At 42.7% G+C, this 18,140-nt stretch overlaps 1 protein-coding gene across 2 annotated transcripts in view; it reads right to left on the bottom strand.

The window, feature by feature from the left end:
- The window catches only part of pdlim3a (PDZ and LIM domain 3a), a 77,793-nt gene that overhangs the window by 46,922 nt on the left and 12,731 nt on the right, over positions 1-18,140 (bottom strand). For both annotated transcript variants that reach the window (XM_080189394.1, XM_080189393.1), the window contains exon 2: positions 126-277. In XM_080189394.1, the coding sequence (XP_080045520.1) occupies positions 126-277 (152 nt within the window). The remainder of the gene's footprint in view (positions 1-125; positions 278-18,140) is intronic.

Here is an 18,140-nt window from a genome sequence, read left to right as displayed (position 1 = left end):
GAGAAATCTTTTTTACTGTGCTCCCCCACTCTGTAATTGCTTTATTCACAAAAAAGTCGATATTCCCTGAAAAATCTGCTTCAGTTTATTGATGAGATAATATTGAGCTACTGCTATATACTAACCGGTCAATCTTGAGGCTTAACTGATTGGAGGCAGCCTTGATCCTATTCTGAGCATCAACATGTGTCATAGCGTCCGTACTTACTCCATCAATGGCCAGGATGACATCACCAGGAGACAGGTTGGCTAATGATGCCTTACTTCCAGGTGTTACCTAGAGATTCAATCCACACATCAGAAATTTTTAGCATGAGTTTAAAATGCAGGTCATTTTTGTCAAGTTAAATATATAAAAATTAAATACAAGGTAAACATTAGAGCAGTTATGAGCATTTAGCCTGTCAATAGTTCCATTGTTTAATAATGGACGTCGTTCCATAACAGCAAAGTGCAATGGGCTGACAGTAGGATGACACTGAACAAAAATGCTGGAAAATTTCAGCAGGTGTGACAGCATCTGCAGAGAGAGAATAGAGCCAACGTTTCAAGTCTGGATGATTCTCCATCACAGGAATGGAGTTAGAATCATTAAATCCAAGGAGGCTGTTTGGCCCATCAGGTCTGCGCCGATCACAATCCCACCCAGGCTCTATCACCATAATCCCATGCATTTACCCTGCCAGTCCCCCTGACATTAAGGGGCAATTTAGCATGGCCAATCCACCTAACCTGCACACCTTTGGACTGTGGAAAGAAACCGGAGCACCCGGAGGAAACCTGGAGGACACAGGGAGAATATGCAAACTCCACACATACAGTGTCCCAAGCTGGGAATCAAACCTGTGGCCCTGGCGCTGTGAGGCAGCAGTGTAAGCACTGTGCCATCGTACTGCCCCCCACAGCATGGTGGCACAATGGTTAGGGCTACTGCTTTACAGCACTAGGAACCCAGGTTCAAGCATACATTGAAACATAGGAGATAGGAGCAAGAGGAAGCCATTTGGCCCTTCGAGCCTGCTCCGCCATTCATTATGATCATGGCATCAAAATTCTGAAACAGTAACCGGAATTAAACAGGGCTATATTTATGTCTGTGTACACAGTTCAGATATCATCCATCAACTTCATTGAGGTTAGGGCCTTTGGAAAAAAAAGATATGGGTTAGAGGAACAAACAGACATTCACATGCATATATTTGAAGTTTTGTCATAAGGCGATGCTAGAGAAAAAACCATGCATCTTCTCTTAACAGATTTAAATTCTTATTGGTAGAAGTAGAAAAGAATTTGAAAAGGGCAATGCAAGAAATTTTAGATTCCAAGCCTATTTCAAACCTAAAAGAGCTCCATAACAAACTGTGTGCAGATTAAAGTGATGATATCATGTTCTTTGCTGACCTAAAATTAGTTTGGCATGAGTAAGGAAACATTCCATGTCGGCACAGACTAATTTGAGGATTTATTGAAAGAACATTAAGTGCGTGGCTAAGATATGACATAGCCATCACTAAGAACCCCCACCACCCCGATTCTAAAAACCCCCCTCCCCACTACTGCCCCATCGTGCCAAAACAAAAGTGTCATTTGCAATTGGTTGAATGGCTGGATTTAAACAGTGCTGTGCAAAGGATTGAATAGATCCCATTTATAGATATATGCAAGTTCTGGTCACCTAATCGCAGGCACAACATTAATGTCCTTGACAGGGCACAGAGTTGAGCAACACAGATGATTTGGGACATTGGAATTTATGATACGAGTAAAGTTGAAGAGTTTTATTTTTGTATGAGTGATCTCGTCATGATCTAATTACTTTGAAGGAAAGGAACAAAACTTGTACAAGGGGTTTGGTGAAAGATTTAAATACCAGGACATAGAATCATAGAATACCTACAGAGGAGAAAGATGCCACTCGACCCCTCAAGCCTGCACCAACAACAATCCCACCCAGGCTCCATCCCCATAATCCCACATGTTTACCCTACTAATTTCCCTGACATCCCCCTAACACTAAGGAGCAATTTTAGCATGGCTAATCGATCTAACTCACACATTTTGGACGTAATGAATTAAAATTGGGATTTGAGAAAAAGAACAAAAGTCTAGTGGAATTCACTTTTTTTTTATCCACAGGGATTTGTGCAACAAATTATTGATCAGGTGAATAACTAGGATAACACACAAGATTACAATTACATGTATCTCGGGAGGGAGGGGAGATCATTGGGTATTGTAAGGGAAAGGTGTGGGGTAGATGATGAATGCAAACATACTTAGAAAATTACCAGAAGTTACCAGAAACAAAAAAAGCTGGCAATTCTCTCAAAAGCATGACTGTCCCAAAACAGATCTGAATATGTGCCTCAGGAAATTTGAGGACAGGACGTTAGACTGAAAATGCAGGGGGACACAGATTTATTGTAAGCCAAGTGTGCCCTTCATGGCTTTGCTTACTTTTACTGTAGTAAATATTGTTACAATTCCGTTAGGGACTATTAATATTTAAAGAGAGATCTGAACACTCTGCAATCAATCAATATAACTACATTACAAGATCACATTTTTTTTAAACAATAGAACAAAGCACTATTAACTTAACTTTATAATTACTTATGCTATGAACTCAGTTCTGCTTTTTGTGCCCCCACCTCACCCTCGTCCCCCCCACCACCACCCCCGACTCCTAGTTCTTTTATACATTACAACAATCTTGAAGGTTCATTATGTTTCCATCCCTAATGGAGTTTTACAACCCCTTTTTTCTAGAACTGCTAGCTTTTTATTACTTCTATGGAAACAACAGATATTCTGGGGGAGCTTTCCCCTCCCACCTGTCATGGGAATCGTAGCGAACGGGAGGGGGGGGGTGGTGGACCATGCAAAGATCGGTTGCCGTGGGGAGAGGTTTTCCGGTTTTGGGGCAAGCAGGGCCAGAAAAGCCTGTCCCCCAACTCTAGTGGAAGGTCCCAGAAATGGGTCATCCATTGTTCAGTGTTTACTTTTAACTCTGACCTTAAAGATAAACATAGGTTAGATTTTGACTGTAATTAACTCCAAGCTTGTTTAACTTGCATTTACTCCTGGATTGTTTATGAGTTTCTCAACCATTTATCGACATTAAAACTACAATTGCTAAAACTAAAGGTTACATTCTGAAACATGAATTATGAACCAAATATTTGCAACAATAAATAACTGGAGTGGCGGGACTAGAAATTGTTGAAGGGAGTGGTATAGCCATGGGATTTATCTTTGCAGGGGTCTGATTGTATGTTCCTCTGCCTCAAATTTCCGACAACAGATTTGATACATTTAGGTGCCTATTGTGTTTCAAATCCCATTCGTTTAAATTGCCACTCTGACCCCAGCGTCCATTTTTGTCACAGGTCCTACAACGAGTGATAGAAAAACTATTTAATGCATTTATCCCTTGGAGAATTACCTTACCTAAAAAGAAAGCTGCTTCAACTAGTTTGGAAGAACTATCAACCTTTGCGAAAGAGGCACATCCCAGAGAGCTCGCGAGAAAAACGCAAAGTCTATTTTTAAAATTCATAGCAAATGCTGATTTGCTGCAAATATCTCATTTGGAAACCAAATAATGGTTTGATTCCCAGAATCATCCTTTTTCATTCTTCTATTGACATTTGTGGGCCACATCTGAGAGAAAGCAGGTCTGATTGATTGGTTCCAAATGATTTAGTGTCGCTATTCAATGTGGTTCTGATGGATTACAGCTCCGACTCCTGACTCATTTGAATGTTGCACTGTCCACCCGATCTGACGAACTGATATCTACTATCTCAGCCCGCAGTCTGGTTTTCTTTTGAAAAGAGCTTCAAATAAGTTTGGTAACCAAATATGGCAAATAACCTATTAAGAAAGGATAAATCGGCCATAATGATCTTCCATTGCTTCAGAAAACAATCATAGGTTCCAGCCAAGAGAAAAATATCAAAGTGTGCAGCACAAAGGGATTTGGGGGTCCTCATGCATAAATCGCAAAAAGCTAGCACGCACTTTTAGCAGGTAATTGGGGAAGCAAGTGGAATTTTGGCCTACATTTGAAAGAGAATGGAGTATAAAAATAGGGAAGTCTTGCTAAAACAACACCAGGCACTATTTAGACCATACCTGAAATAATGAACAGTTCAGACCACACTTGGAATAGTGTGAACAGTTTTGGTCCCCTTATCTAAGTAAAGATATACTGGCATTGGAGACAGTTCAGAGATGGTTCACTAGGTTGATTCCGGATATGGAGGGATTTTCTTATGAGGAGATATTTAGTAGGTTGGGCCTATACTCATTGGAGTTTAGAACAATGAGATGCGATCTTACTGAGACAGATAGGAATCTTGGGGGCTTGACAGTGTAAATGCTGAGAGGTTGTTTGCCCTTTTGGGAGAGTCTGGAACCGAGGGCATAGTCGCCCATTTAAGACTGAGGTGAGGGGGAATTTCTTCTCTCAAAGAGTAGTGAATCTGTGGAGTTCTTTACCACAGAGAGCTGTTGAGGTTGGCTTATTAAGTATGCTCAAGGCTCACATGGATTTTTAATGGATAAGGGAATCAAGAGTTATGGGGATAAGGTGGGAAAAAGGAATTGAGGATTATATCAGATCAGTCATGATCTCATTGAATGGTGGAGTGGACTCAATGGGCCAAATAGTCCACTTCTATGGACTCCGTGGCCTGGGTCTCGGCACCTCCCTCTGCAACTGGATTCTGAACTTCCTAACTCTCAGACCACAGTCAGTAAGGATAGGCAACAACACCTCTTCCACGATAATCCTCAACACCAGTGCCCCAAAAGGCTGTGTTCCCAGCCCCCTTCTGTAATTAAGGAGAAAATAGCGAGGCATCTTGAGAAGAATTGCTTGATAGAGCAGACGCAGCATGGTTTCGTTAAGGGGAAGTCGTGTCTGACGAATTTATTGGAATTCTATGAGGATGTGTCTAGGGCGGTGGATAGAGGGGAACCGGTGGATGTGGTGTTTCTCGATTTTCAGAAGGCGTTTGATAAGGTGCCGCACAAGAGGTTATTACAGAAGGTTAGGGGGCATGGAGTTGGGGGTAGGGTGTTAGCGTGGATAGGGGACTGGCTGTCAAATAGGAGGCAGAGAGTGGGTGTCAATGGGTGCTTTTCGGATTGGCGGTTGGTGACTAGTGGAGTGCCCCAGGGGTCGGTGCTGGGGCCTCAGCTATTTACCATTTATATAGATGATCAGGAGGAGGGAACCGAGTGTAAGGTGTCGAAATTTGCTGATGACACAAAGATAAGTGGAACGGCAAATTGTGTGGAGGGTGTGGAAAGTCTGCAGAGGGATCTAGATAGGCTGAGCGAGTGGGTGAGGACCTGGCAGATGGAATACAATGTTGGCAAGTGTGAGGTTATCCACTTTGGTAGGAGTAATGGTAGGAAGGACTACTACTTACAGGGCGAAAAGCTGCAGCATGCTACTGTGCAGAGGGACCTGGGGGTCCTTGTGCATGAGTCGCAAAAACCCAGCCTACAGGTGCAGCAGGTAGTCAGGAAGGCAAATGGGATGCTGGCCTTCATAGCGAGGGGGATTGAATATAAAAGTAGGGAGGTCTTGCTGCAACTGTACAGGGCACTGGTGAGGCCGCAGCTGGAGTACTGTGTGCAGTTTTGGTCGCCGCACCTGTGCAAGGATATTTTGGCCTTGGAGGGAGTGCAGAGGAGGTTCACTCGGCTGATACCGGAGTTGAGAGGGTTGAGCTATGAGGAGAGGCTGAATAGACTGGGCTTGTACTCGTTAGAGTTTAGAAGGATGAGGGGAGATCTCATTGAGACGTATAAGATGATGAATGGGATGGATAGGGTAGAGGTGGAGAGGTTCTTCCCGCTCAGAAAGGACAGCAGGACTAGAGGGCACAGCCTCAAGATAAAGGGGGGGCAGTTTAGAACGGAGTTGAGGAGGAACTTCTTCACTCAAAGGGTGGTGAATCTCTGGAATTCTCTGCCCGTTGAAGTGGTTGAGGCTACCTCGCTAAATATATTTAAGACGTGGGTAGATAGGCTTTTGGTAGGCAAAGGGATTAAGGGTTATGGGGTGAAAGCGGGAAAGTGGAACTGAGCCACTTCAGATCAGCCATGATCTTGTTGAATGGCGGGGCAGGCTCGAAGGGCTAGATGGCCTACTCCTGCTCCTATTTCTTATGTTCTTATGTTCTTCTATACTCCTTGTACACCTATGACTGTGCAGCCAAATTCTCCCCTATCTGATTTTCAAGTTTGCTGATGACACCACCATAGTGGGTCAGATTTCAAACAATGATGAGACAGAGTACGGGAATGAGATAGAAAATCTGGTGAACTGATGTGGCAACAATAATCTTTCCCTCAATGTCAACAAAATGAAGGAGATTGTCATCGACTTCAGGAAGTGTAAAGGAAAACATGCCCCTGTCTACATCAATGGGGATGAACTAGAAAGTGTCGAGAGCTTCAAGTTTTTAGGTGTCCAGATCACTAACAATCTGTCCTGGTCCCCTGTGCTGACACTATAGTTAAGAAAGCCCACCAACGCATCTACTCTCTCGGTAGACTAAGGAAATTTGGCATGTCAGCTATGACTTCCAGCAACTTTTACAGACGCACCATAGAAAGCATTCTTTCTGGTTGTATCACAGCTTGATATGGCTCCTGCTCTGCCCAAAACCGCAAGGAACAGCAAAAGGTCATGAATGTAGCCCAATCCATCACACAAACCAGTTTCCCATGCATTGAGTCTGTTTATAGTTCCCGCTGCCTCAGCAAAACAGCCAGCATAATTAAGGAGTCCACGCACCCTGGACATTCTCTCTTCTACCTTTTTCCTCTGGGAAAAAGATACAAAATCTGAGGTCATGAAACAACCGACTCAAGAACAGCTTCTTTTCCACTGCTGTCAGACTTTTGAAAGGACCTACCTTGCATTAAGTTGATCTTTCTCTACACCCTAGCTATGACTGTAACACTACATTCTGCACTCTCTCGTTTCCTTCTCTATGAACGGTATGTTTTGTCTGTATAGCGTGCAAGAAACAATACTTTTCACTGTCTGCTAATAGATGTGACAATAACAAATCAAATCAAATTTCTAGCCTCATTCCTCTGAGTAAAGGAACCACCTCTTTACCTCTGTTTTAAAGAAAGCAACTGACTCAGCCTCCTGAAATATTATATACTTGCAATCGAGACCAGTGCACTGATATCAATAATACGGCTGCTTAGTCATGCCAAAGGCATGAGAAGCTTCATTGCAATGAGACTTTCGTAGTTTGCTTCTTGTATATACTTAGGCTTTTGGAAAGGTTATTCAGCAAAACAGGAATTTGTGTCAGCCAGCCAGCAGCATTTAAACTATTCTGTTTCCATAAACAGTTATCGACCATTCTAAAGTCCGTCATTTAAAGTGGCACAGATTCATACTGAGATTTGAACTATGTTTTCATTTGAGAACATTGACTCTGCCTGCGCCGAATCTGAATCAAAATGGTGAAACAGTGACCAGAAATATTTAATGACTGTTGGCTTGTAACAAACAAACTACGTGATTTAAAGTACTTACAACACCATCTCCCAATTACATGTTCGTTCAACCTACTTAAAGAGGTGCTTCCAAAGAAGTTTGGAAGCAATGTTTCCTTCCCATTGATACAAATAAATCATTCCCCCTTGAGATCTCCACTGTCATTTAAAGTGGGAGGATCTCCAGAGTAACCGTATTTTGCTTCAACATGGACGAGGACCTCCAATACCAAGCATGAAAATGCACTTATATAGCACCCTTAATGTAATAACATCTTCCAAGAAGCTTCACAGGAGCATTGTAAAGCAAAACTTGACATTGTGCCACAGGAGAAGATATTTGCTGGAATTTTATCGCCACGCCCACCCAGCTCGCAGAAATGGGTTTTTACAATGGTTTCTATTGAATTCAAATTTCACCATCCGCCACGGTAGGATTCGAACTTGGGTCACTGGCATATTATCTGGGCCTCTAGATTATTAGTCCAATGACAATACCACTATGCTACTGCCTCCACGATAACTTATCGGTGAATGGCTATTTTTAAAGCTTTTTTTAAACACATCCTATGTCATTACATAGTTCATTGGCTCTATACAGTGCATAGTAGATGAACAGCCATGGAAGTGCTGTAGCTTGTCATTGGGATGTGTGAGGGGCAAGAGGAGGTAGATGGGGAAATTATCTTAGCAATGGGGCAAAAGAAGCAATAGTGGTTTGGTGGGAGGTATACCTTGGCATGGGTGGAGCATGAGGGGCCATGGATTATGAGTGGGGCCATATGTTGGCATGGAGTCATGAGGATCTATAAGAAATTGGGAAATACTTAGCATGGGAAATATGAGGGGCCATTGTGCGTATTTGCAGGGACATATCTTGGCTCGGAGGACATGAGGACCATAAGGGATGGGGTTATACTTTGGCAAGAGGGCATGAGGAGGACCTTGTGAACTTACGTTTCAAAAGGTTCCGTTATGCATGCTATGATTGCAATACTTCTGAGGTGCTGTGAGCAACAACTCTTTGAAAACCTGGCTTGTGTATGAAAATTGCGGAGGACGAGCACTAAAGTGAAGATTTGGCCTGGGACATATCCTGCAACAGATTTGGCAAGATTTGGAATATAGATTGCAGGCTCACTTCCCGAACCTGCCCTCACCCTTAAACTGCACTGCTGAAAATCAGAAATGATGTGGGTATGCCGGTGTTGGACTGGGGTAAACACAGTAAAAAGTCTGACAACACCAGGTTTAAGTCCAACCGATTTATTTGATAGTAAACTCACTAGCTTTCGAGGTTACCCCCTTCGTAAAGCTAGTGAGTTTACTATCAAATAAATCGGTTGGACTTAAACCTGGTGTTGTCAGACTTTTTACTGTGATAATCAGAAATCCCAGGAATGATATTGGAAACCCTAGAATTGGATCCCGGCTGCCATTTTCACCCCTCCATACAGTCTCCCTGACTCCATGAAAATCCAGCCCAGAGCCAGCGTCGTGTTATGAAGATAAATGGTATGTTGGCCTTCATTGCAAGAGAGCTGGAGCACAGGATCAAGAATATCTATTACTGCAACTGTCGGAGCCTTGATAAAATCAAACCTGAGTGTTGTGTGTAGTTTTGGTCTTCTGATCTAAGAAAGGATATAATTGCCATAGAGCGAGTACAGCAAAAATTCACCAGACTGATTCCTAGGATGGCAGGATAATCCCATGAGGAGAGATTGGGTTGACAGGGTCTGAATTCACTGCAATTTAGAAGAATGAGAGGGGGTCGCCTTGAAATGTATGAAGTTCGGACAGGGCTTAACAGACTGGATGCAGGAATGTTTCCTCTGACTGGGCGGGGAGGAGGGAGAGATGAATCTAGGACAAAGGGTCAAGATTTGTGTAGGCCATATAGGTCTGAGATGAGGAGAAATCTCTTCACTCAGAGATTGGTGAACCTGTGGAATTCTCTACCACTGAAGACAGTGGAAGCCAAGTCACTGAATAGATTTAAGAAGGAAATAGATAGATTTCTAGGGCGGAATTTTAACGTCATGTCAGCCCAAGGTCCATTTGATCCCGCCTGAGGACGATGGAGAACTGCATACTCCAGGCCTCCGATTCCGGGGGCAGGTGTGCCGGTAAAATTCTGACCCTAGACTCGAAAGGTGTCAACTGCTATAGGGAGAGCGCAGGAGTATGGTGTTGAGATAGAGGATTTGGTGTGATCACATTGAATGGCAGGGAAGATAGAAGGGCCAAATGGCCTACTCCTGCTTCTATTTTCTATGTTTCTTCCTATATAGGAAACACAGCAGCCAACCTGCAGACAGTAAGGTCCCTGAAACAGCAATGTGAGAATTAACAGGTTATCTTTTATAATGCAGAGGGATAAATATTGGCCAGGTTATCCTAAAACCGATGACAGTATTAGTTTAATAGAATGGAGAAAAAAAATCAAGGTTATAATACATTAAAAAATGGGAAAGTGTGTTAAAATTATGTATTTTCTTCATGTGCAATTCATTCTTTATATAAAGCTCGATGGTATTGCTGGAAATGCATCAATGCGAAAGCTTAAATTACTGTGTCATATTCCAAAGAGGTACGGAGTTCTCCTTACCGGCTGGACTGATTGTTACACTATCTGATTCCTCTTCTATCTTACACTTGTAGCTGTGGCTGACACTTCAGGATGTTTAAAGGTTAGCATGACATCAACTGAAAAGCTTCTCCTATGAAAAAAGACACCTCTTATTCAGCAGGCAGCTGTTTATCTTGTCCCCAACTATCCGGGCAAGAAGCAAGGCTGAATGCATCAATGTATTATCATCAAATACTTTGTAAAATTGACAGGAAGATTCACGATGGGCAGCACATTTTTATGTGAAAGAGGGCAGAGTGTATACCCTAAAGTGACGCACCTTCACAAGTCTCGGGCACTCACTCATTTAATCAGATACTCGGGATTTCATTAAGGGTTCAATCATCGTTAGCTGGGCAAATGTAACTCTTCGTGTAGAATAAGGAGTTAATTTAAAATATGTACCTAGGATAGTCTACATCATCAGTGATTTAAGATCACATGAGAATAGAATATGTTGAGAGTTCTATGCAGAGCCTCGCACTAAGTCTGTACAGTACATAGTATACTGTTCGGTAAAACGTCGAGAGGGCAATTCTCCAGCCCCACTCATGCAGGTACGAATCCCGCTTTGGCCAACGACCCTCTAAGTCAGCCCACAGCAGGATTCACACACACATCCAGGGGGTTGGCCTTTGATGCCAATGATGAGGGAGGGTGCAATGATGCTGGCAATTAAGTGGATGGAGGGGGTGAATTGTTGCCAGTGATGGGGAAACCTTAAAGACTAAGCTGAGATTGGGCATCCTTTAAAAATGATGCCCCAATCTCTGAGGAGCAGGCCATGTGGGCTCTGTCCCTCTCAATCATCCTCCCTCTAAAAAATGAGTAAACTGGGGAGGTTTGCGTTTGGGATTCAGCCAACTGACATGGAGGGAATCATTCTGCAAAAATGGCATCATTTTTTTGAAGAATTGCACCCCTGATTTACTAATAGCTGTACCTCTAACCCTGAAAGGCCCAAGAGAGAACATGGTGAACTTCTACCTTATACAACCTCTGCCAGAGCTGAGAACAACATCAGGGAGATTGGTGAAACCACCAGAATGATTATCTCTGAATCACAGCCATCCTGGGAATAAGTCTGGCAAACCTTCATTGCACTCCCTCTAAGACAATAATATCCTTCCCTTCCCCAGTAAGGGGACCAAAACTGCACACAGTACTCCAGGTGCCCTCAAACCAAGGTTCCATACAACTGAAGCGAGGCAAAGCTATACTCAACCCCTCTTGCACTAAAGGCTAACATATTTCCCTAACTGCTTGCTGTACTTGCATAAATATTTTTCACTGACCAATTGATGGGACACCCAGGTCCTTTGATACATCTACACTTTCTAATCTCTTACCATTTAAAAAATACTCTGCCATTTGTTCCTTCTAACAAAATGAATAACCTCACGTTTCCGCATTGTATTCTATCTGTCCACTCACTAGGCACAAGGCACTAGGCAGCCTTCCATTCATTGACTCAGTCTACATTTCCCACTGCCTCTGAAAAGCAGCCAACAGAATCAAGGACCCCACACACTCTGGACATACTGTCTTCCACCTTCTTCCATCGGGAAAAAGATACACTAACTCAAAAACAACTTCTTCCCTGCTGCCATCAGGCTTTTGATTGGACTTACCATGCATTAAATTGATTTTTCTCTACACCCAAGCTATGACTGTAACTCTACATTCTGCACCCTCTTCTTTCCTTTGTTAATGTTAAGTGTGTAAATAAGATCACCTACGTCATCAATGATGTACAATCACATGACAGCAGTGTGCTGAAGGATAGTTTTAAGAAAAACTTCATGCTAAACCTGTATTGTACATAGTACAGTATTCAATATGAGGTAAAGTTTACCAACAGCCTTGCCTCCAGCAAAGAACGTAAGGACATAAGAACATAAGAAATAGGAGCAGGAGTAGGCCATCTAGCCCTTTGAGCCTGCCCCGCCATTCAATAAGATCATGGCTGATCTGTTGTGGCTCAGTTCTACTTTCCCGCTTTCTCCCCATAACCCTTATTTCCCTTGTCTACCAAAAACCTATTTACCCGTGTCTTAAATATATTTAGTGAGGTAGCCTCCACCACTTCAATGGGCAGAGAATTCCAGAGATTCACCACCCTTTGAGTGAAGAAGTTCCTCCTCAACTCCGTTCTAAACTGCACCCCCCTTATCTTGAGGCTGTGCCCTCTAGTCCTACTGTCCTTTCTGAGCGGGAAGAATCTTTCTACCTCTACCCTATCCATCCCCTTCACTATCTTATACGTCTCTATAAGATCCCCCCTCAATCTTCTAAACTCCAACAAGTACAGACCCAGTCTGTTTAGTCCCACTTCATAGTCTAACCCCCTCATCTCCGGTATCAGCCTAGTGAACCTCCTCTGCACTCCCTCCAAGGCCAAAATATCCTTGCGCAAGTGCGGCGACCAAAACTGCACACAGTACTCCAGCTGCGGCCTCACCTGTGCCCTGTACAGTTGCAGCAAGACCTCCCTGCTTTTATATTCAATCCCCCTCGCTATAAAGGCCAGCATCCCATTCGCCTTCTTGATCACCTGCTGCACCTGCAGACTGGGTTTTTGCGACTCATGTACAAGGACCCCCAGGTCCCTCTGCACCGTAGCATGCTGCAGCTTTTCGCCCTTTAAATAGTAATCCCTCCTACTATTATTCCTGCCAAAGTGGATAACCTCACACTTGCTAACATTGTACTCCATCTGCCAGGTCCTCGCCCACTCGCTTAGCCTATCCAGATCCCTCTGCAGACTTTCCACACCGTCTGCACAATTTGCTTTTCCACTCATCTTTGTGTCATCAGCAAATTTCGTCACCCTACACTCAGCCCCCTCCTCCAGATCATCTATATAAATGGTAAATAGCTGAGGCCCCAGCACCGATCCCTGCGGCACTCCACTAGTTACCAACGGCAATGCCTATAAATACTAACAAGGGGCAATCCCATCTAAGACCCACAAAGATGGTAACAGACTCCCCTTTCTCTGAGTGACGTATGAACCATAGATTCAAACCATTAAGCATTGAATACTAGAGATCAAAACAGCCACGTCTGTATTTATCATGAGAATTACTCATAGATCCAGAGCACTACCAAAACGCTATTACAATAAAACATGAGAAGTTGGAACAGGAGTAGGCCAGATATGCAACCTAGGTTAGGAATACTGCAGTAAGTAACTCACCTCCTGATTCCCCTAAGCCTATCCATCACTTACAAGGCACAAGTCAGGAGTGTTATGGAATACTCCCCACTTGCCTGGATGGGTGCCGCTCCAACACTCAAGAAGCTTCATACCATCCAAGACAAAGCAGCTCGCTTGATTGGCACTACATCCCCAAACATCCACTCCCTCCACCACCGATGCTCAGTAGCAGCAGTGTGTACTATCTACAAGATGCACTGCAGCAATTCTCCAAAGATCTTTAGATAGCACCTTCTAAACCCACGACCACTTCCATCGGACAAGGGCAGCAGATATATGTGAGTACCTCCACCTGCAAGTCAACATCCTGACTTGGAAATATATTGCCATTCCTTTGCAATAGCTGGGTCAAAATCCTGGAATTCTCTCCCTAATGGCGTTGTGGGTCAACCAACAGCACGTGGTCTGTAGTGTTTCAAGAAGGTAGCTCACCACCACTTTCTTAAGGGTAACTAGGGATGGGCAATAAATGCTGGCCAACTAGCGATGCCCTTGTCCCACAAATGAATTTTAAAAAGTCTCTGAGTCTGCTCAGCTATTCAATATGATTATGGCGGATCATACCAGAAAGTTGTGAGCTGATGTCCTGCTAACCTATAAACATCTTGAATTGTCAGCCTCAGCTAAAAAAGCAAGATAGAAGTTATTGGGATGCAGAATAACTTTCTACAATATTCAAACCCCTACTGTCCAATGCCACTGATTGCAGCCTTGTGTCTGCAATATTTAAAGCTGATCTTAAACAAGAATGTTACTAAGAACAAGATAAAATGTTTTCTGTAAAGACATTAGCTTGGTCTTCAGTTGTATCCCTATGTAAACTTGCACTCATCCAAAACTCTTCTGCTTCCTTTGTGACTTGCTCGAATTCATTTATCAATCACCACTTTGCTTACTGACCACCTATTCCAGTCATTCACATCCTTGTGTTCCTAAACCCTGTATTCCCTTTCCGCTTCCTATCTCTGCAACCTTCTTCAATTCCACAACCCTCTACATTATCTGTGCGCCTCCAATTCTGGTCTCCTGTTGATCTCTTTATTATTAGTCACAAGCAAGGATTACATTAACACTGCAATGAAGTTACTGTGAAATTTCCCCTAATCACCACAGTCGGGTGCCTGGTTGGGTCAATGCACCTAACCAGCACATCCTTCAGAACGTGGGAGGAAACCAGAGCACCCGGAGGAAACCCACGCAGACACGGGGGGAACATGCAAACTCCACTCAAACAGTGACCCAAGGGGAATTGAATCTGGGACCCTGGCGCTGTGAAGTAGCAATGCCAACCACTGTGCAACCGTGCTGCGCATTTGTCCTTCCATTGTCAGTTGTACCTTCTATTGCTGAAGCCCGAACCTCTGGAATTCCTTCCCTATACCTTTTCATGCTTTTCCTTTAAGACATTCCTTAAAGCCTATCTCTTTGACCCAGCTTTTAATCGCCTATCCGAATATCTGCACACATGGTTCAGTGTCAAAATCATCATGTTATGTTCTATAAAGCACTCTGGGACTTTTAAATACATTAAAGATACCATATAAATGCAAGTTGTGTTGCAATCCTTTATGGTAAACTGATTAAATATAGCTCTGAGAGTATGTCTGAGAGTCTGCATTTTCCAGATGACACATAAAATAGTGACAGCAGGTGTAGGAATATGTGCGCATCATTTTGGAAAAAGCAAGATATTTACTCCATAGCGTTATCTCAACTTCTTTGTCTTAATGTTCGGCACTCTCAGGCCACAGACTCTGAATTTACAACCAGTGCCTTCGAGTCCACAGTGGCTGCCTATAACACTCTACGATGAGGGACGCTGAAATGTTCACATGTAAAAACCAGTTGTTAATTTCCCAATCCTTCCGTTGGTTAAAAACTTCCCTCCCCACCAGTTCACCATTAAGCATGATTAACATTAGCAATTTGCCTTCAAGGAAGCCTGAAAGCGTATGTCAGCTGGACCTAGGTTTTACCGGATTAGTGTGCAGTATGCTACCCTGTCCCAGTGAAAAGTCTGACAACACCAGGTTTTAGTCCAACCTATTTATTTGATAATATACTCACAAGCTTTCGGGTTAGTCCCTTCGTCAGGTGATTCACCTGACGAAGGGACTAACCCGAAAGCTTGTGAGTATATTATCAAATAAATAGGTTGGACTAAAACCTGGTGTTGTCAGACTTTTCACTGTGTTTACGCCAGTCCAACGCCAGCATACCCACATCATGACTACTGTCCCAGTGAGCCAGTGCTTTCATTACATCTTAACATGTAATTCAATAGAGCTACTTACTATGTACCCCAGTGGTCTGACCTTCTGCAAATAGGCAGGTCTTAACTAAATGCCACAGTCGTCTCATAGATTTTGGTTGTGGACACTCTTGACATCCCTGTTAACAGATTTCCAGAGGACATCTGTTCCTCTGACAGGTGCATGCAATTCCTATGGTTTTTCCATATCGGGTTTCCAGTCGCTGAACTGGAACCACTTTGCGGTGTGAACTAAGTTTCATGTGGCGCATTTGTAACATAATTGTCTCCGTTAGATCCACAAGACTGTAAGGTCAGGGGATAATCTTGAAGAGCAAGAAGAAAGTTTTTCTCAGTCAGGAAATAACAAAACGTTAAAGCAATGATGATTCGATGTCCAGTTTCCATCTCGGCCACATAAAATTCATTCAAATTATTATTCACTTATTGTTTTCTTGTAACAGTGCCAGATTCACTTTATTATTGACCAATTTTAAAATTCAGTCACTTTTCCCAACAAGTCACCAAACTTACAATTTGTCCAAAGATGTGCGAGTTAGGTTGATTGGCCGTAGTAAATTACCTTTTCCTGTCAGGGGGACCAGCAGGGTGGATAAATGGTGTTATGAGGAGAAGGCCTGGATGGAATTGTGGTCCGTGTAGATTCGATGGGCCAAGTGGCCTCCTTCTACATTAGAGGGCTTCTATGATTCTCTATGAACTAAACGAGCAGCTTTCTGCCACTTTCTATAAGTAAAAATTGTTAATTTTGACTATTTCCTATTTAAGATTTTGCTTGAACGACTGCAGAGGCAAAAAGTGGAAAAGGATTTTTGAATCTAACAGCAGCAATCTACACTAATGTTTCTGTGTCTACTCCGACACATACTGGAAAGTAATTTAAAGAAAAACATTGGAACATCTACAAAGCCACCTAACACTGGTATGCCATAATCTATCAGATTAAGATCTTCACTCAACTTTAAGTTTATCAGGATAGACTTAAGTGATGTATTTTGTCCTTTTTAGGTGAGGTTACACCATGCTGAAAGAATGCCAAACTGAGCAAAAAAAAAGCACTGACTTGATCCAAAGGGCCATTGTCATCAGAAGTAAAGTTTGGCAAGCCGTGTTTTCATTTGTTGGTCGTTTATACCAGTGAGATTCTCTGCTCCCACCACAGTGAACGGTGATTTGGCTGAGCACCAAATCTTTTGTCCTGACTTGCAGTGGTGGCGGGACATGAATGGCTAGAAAATTCCAGCTGTTGAGTGTACAGATTCTGTTAAAATACAACACCGTTTGTTAGCAATATCATGGTGCTTGGTTCTTCTTCCTGTCCAAACAGCATTCTCCAGAACATTTATCATGAGCAACTTCTGTGGTAAATCTACTAAGCCCCCCCAAATATCAATTTTGTTTAGAAACCTCTGAAACTATTTGCCTGGTTAAGATACTCTTTCAGAAATTTGGTGCAGACATGATGGACTGAATGGCCTCCTTCTGCACTGTGGGAACTCTATGTACCAAGAGACAATGCAACGAATTCCCCTAACAGCTATTTCTTTAAAAGATGAGTACAGAGTAAAGGGTTGGTTTTCTTGATTGCTCAAGTCTGAGTAGAAAGTTTTAAGTTTATTTATTAGTGCAACAAATAGGCTTATGTTAATAGTGCAAAGAAGTTACTGTTAAAATCTCCCAGTCGCCACACTCCAGCATCTGGATACACTAAGGGAGAATTTAGCATGGCCAATGCACCTAACCAGCATGTCTTTCGGACTATGGGAGGAAACCGGAGCACCCGAAGGAAACCCATGCAGACACAGGGAGAATGTGCAGACTCCACACAGTGACCCAAAGCTGGAATCAAACCCGGGTCCCTGGAGCTGTGAGGCAACAGTGCAAATCACCTTGACAAGGAAAAGCATTCCTAAAATAAAATATTGAAGGTAAGACCAGAGTTAAGAATGGCGATGATAGATTAATGACAGCAAAGGAACTTCAGTGCTATCACTGGAGTGTGAGGATTGGTCTCTTTAATTGTGATTGTGGGGTTTTGTAAATGTAACATTTCCCTTGAGTATTGGTTGCTTTTGAAAAATAAAGTGGAAATTGGCACAACATTATTCTATGAATTAAATATAAATGCATAAAAACTTTAATAAAAAGATTCTAAAGAAACAATCATGAAAATTACAGCATGAAATTTGAATATTGTTTTTCTTCAGGTTTCTCATTAGAAAACTGTTAGTTGTGGATGGATTAAAAATACTTCCACCTCAACTCCTCTTAAAACTCTACTTAAAGTCCATCTCTTTTACTGGGTAGATTTTCCAGTCCCGCCTGCTGTGGGAATCACTGCAGGCATTCGGGAAATTGGATGAACTTTTTGTTATATATTTAAGTGATTGCATGATTGCTTTAAGAGCTGATTGCATGATTTGATGATGATGTCATTGGGTTGTTTCACAGGTTCCTGCTTTTAGTTTCATTTTCTG

This window comes from Carcharhinus amblyrhynchos, chromosome 5, assembly GCF_965287045.1.
Source record: "Carcharhinus amblyrhynchos chromosome 5, sCarAmb.v2.hapA, whole genome shotgun sequence".
NCBI lineage: Eukaryota > Metazoa > Chordata > Chondrichthyes > Carcharhiniformes > Carcharhinidae > Carcharhinus > Carcharhinus amblyrhynchos.
Note: the sequence above shows the minus strand (reverse complement) of the source record. Positions and strands in the feature narration are given on the sequence as shown.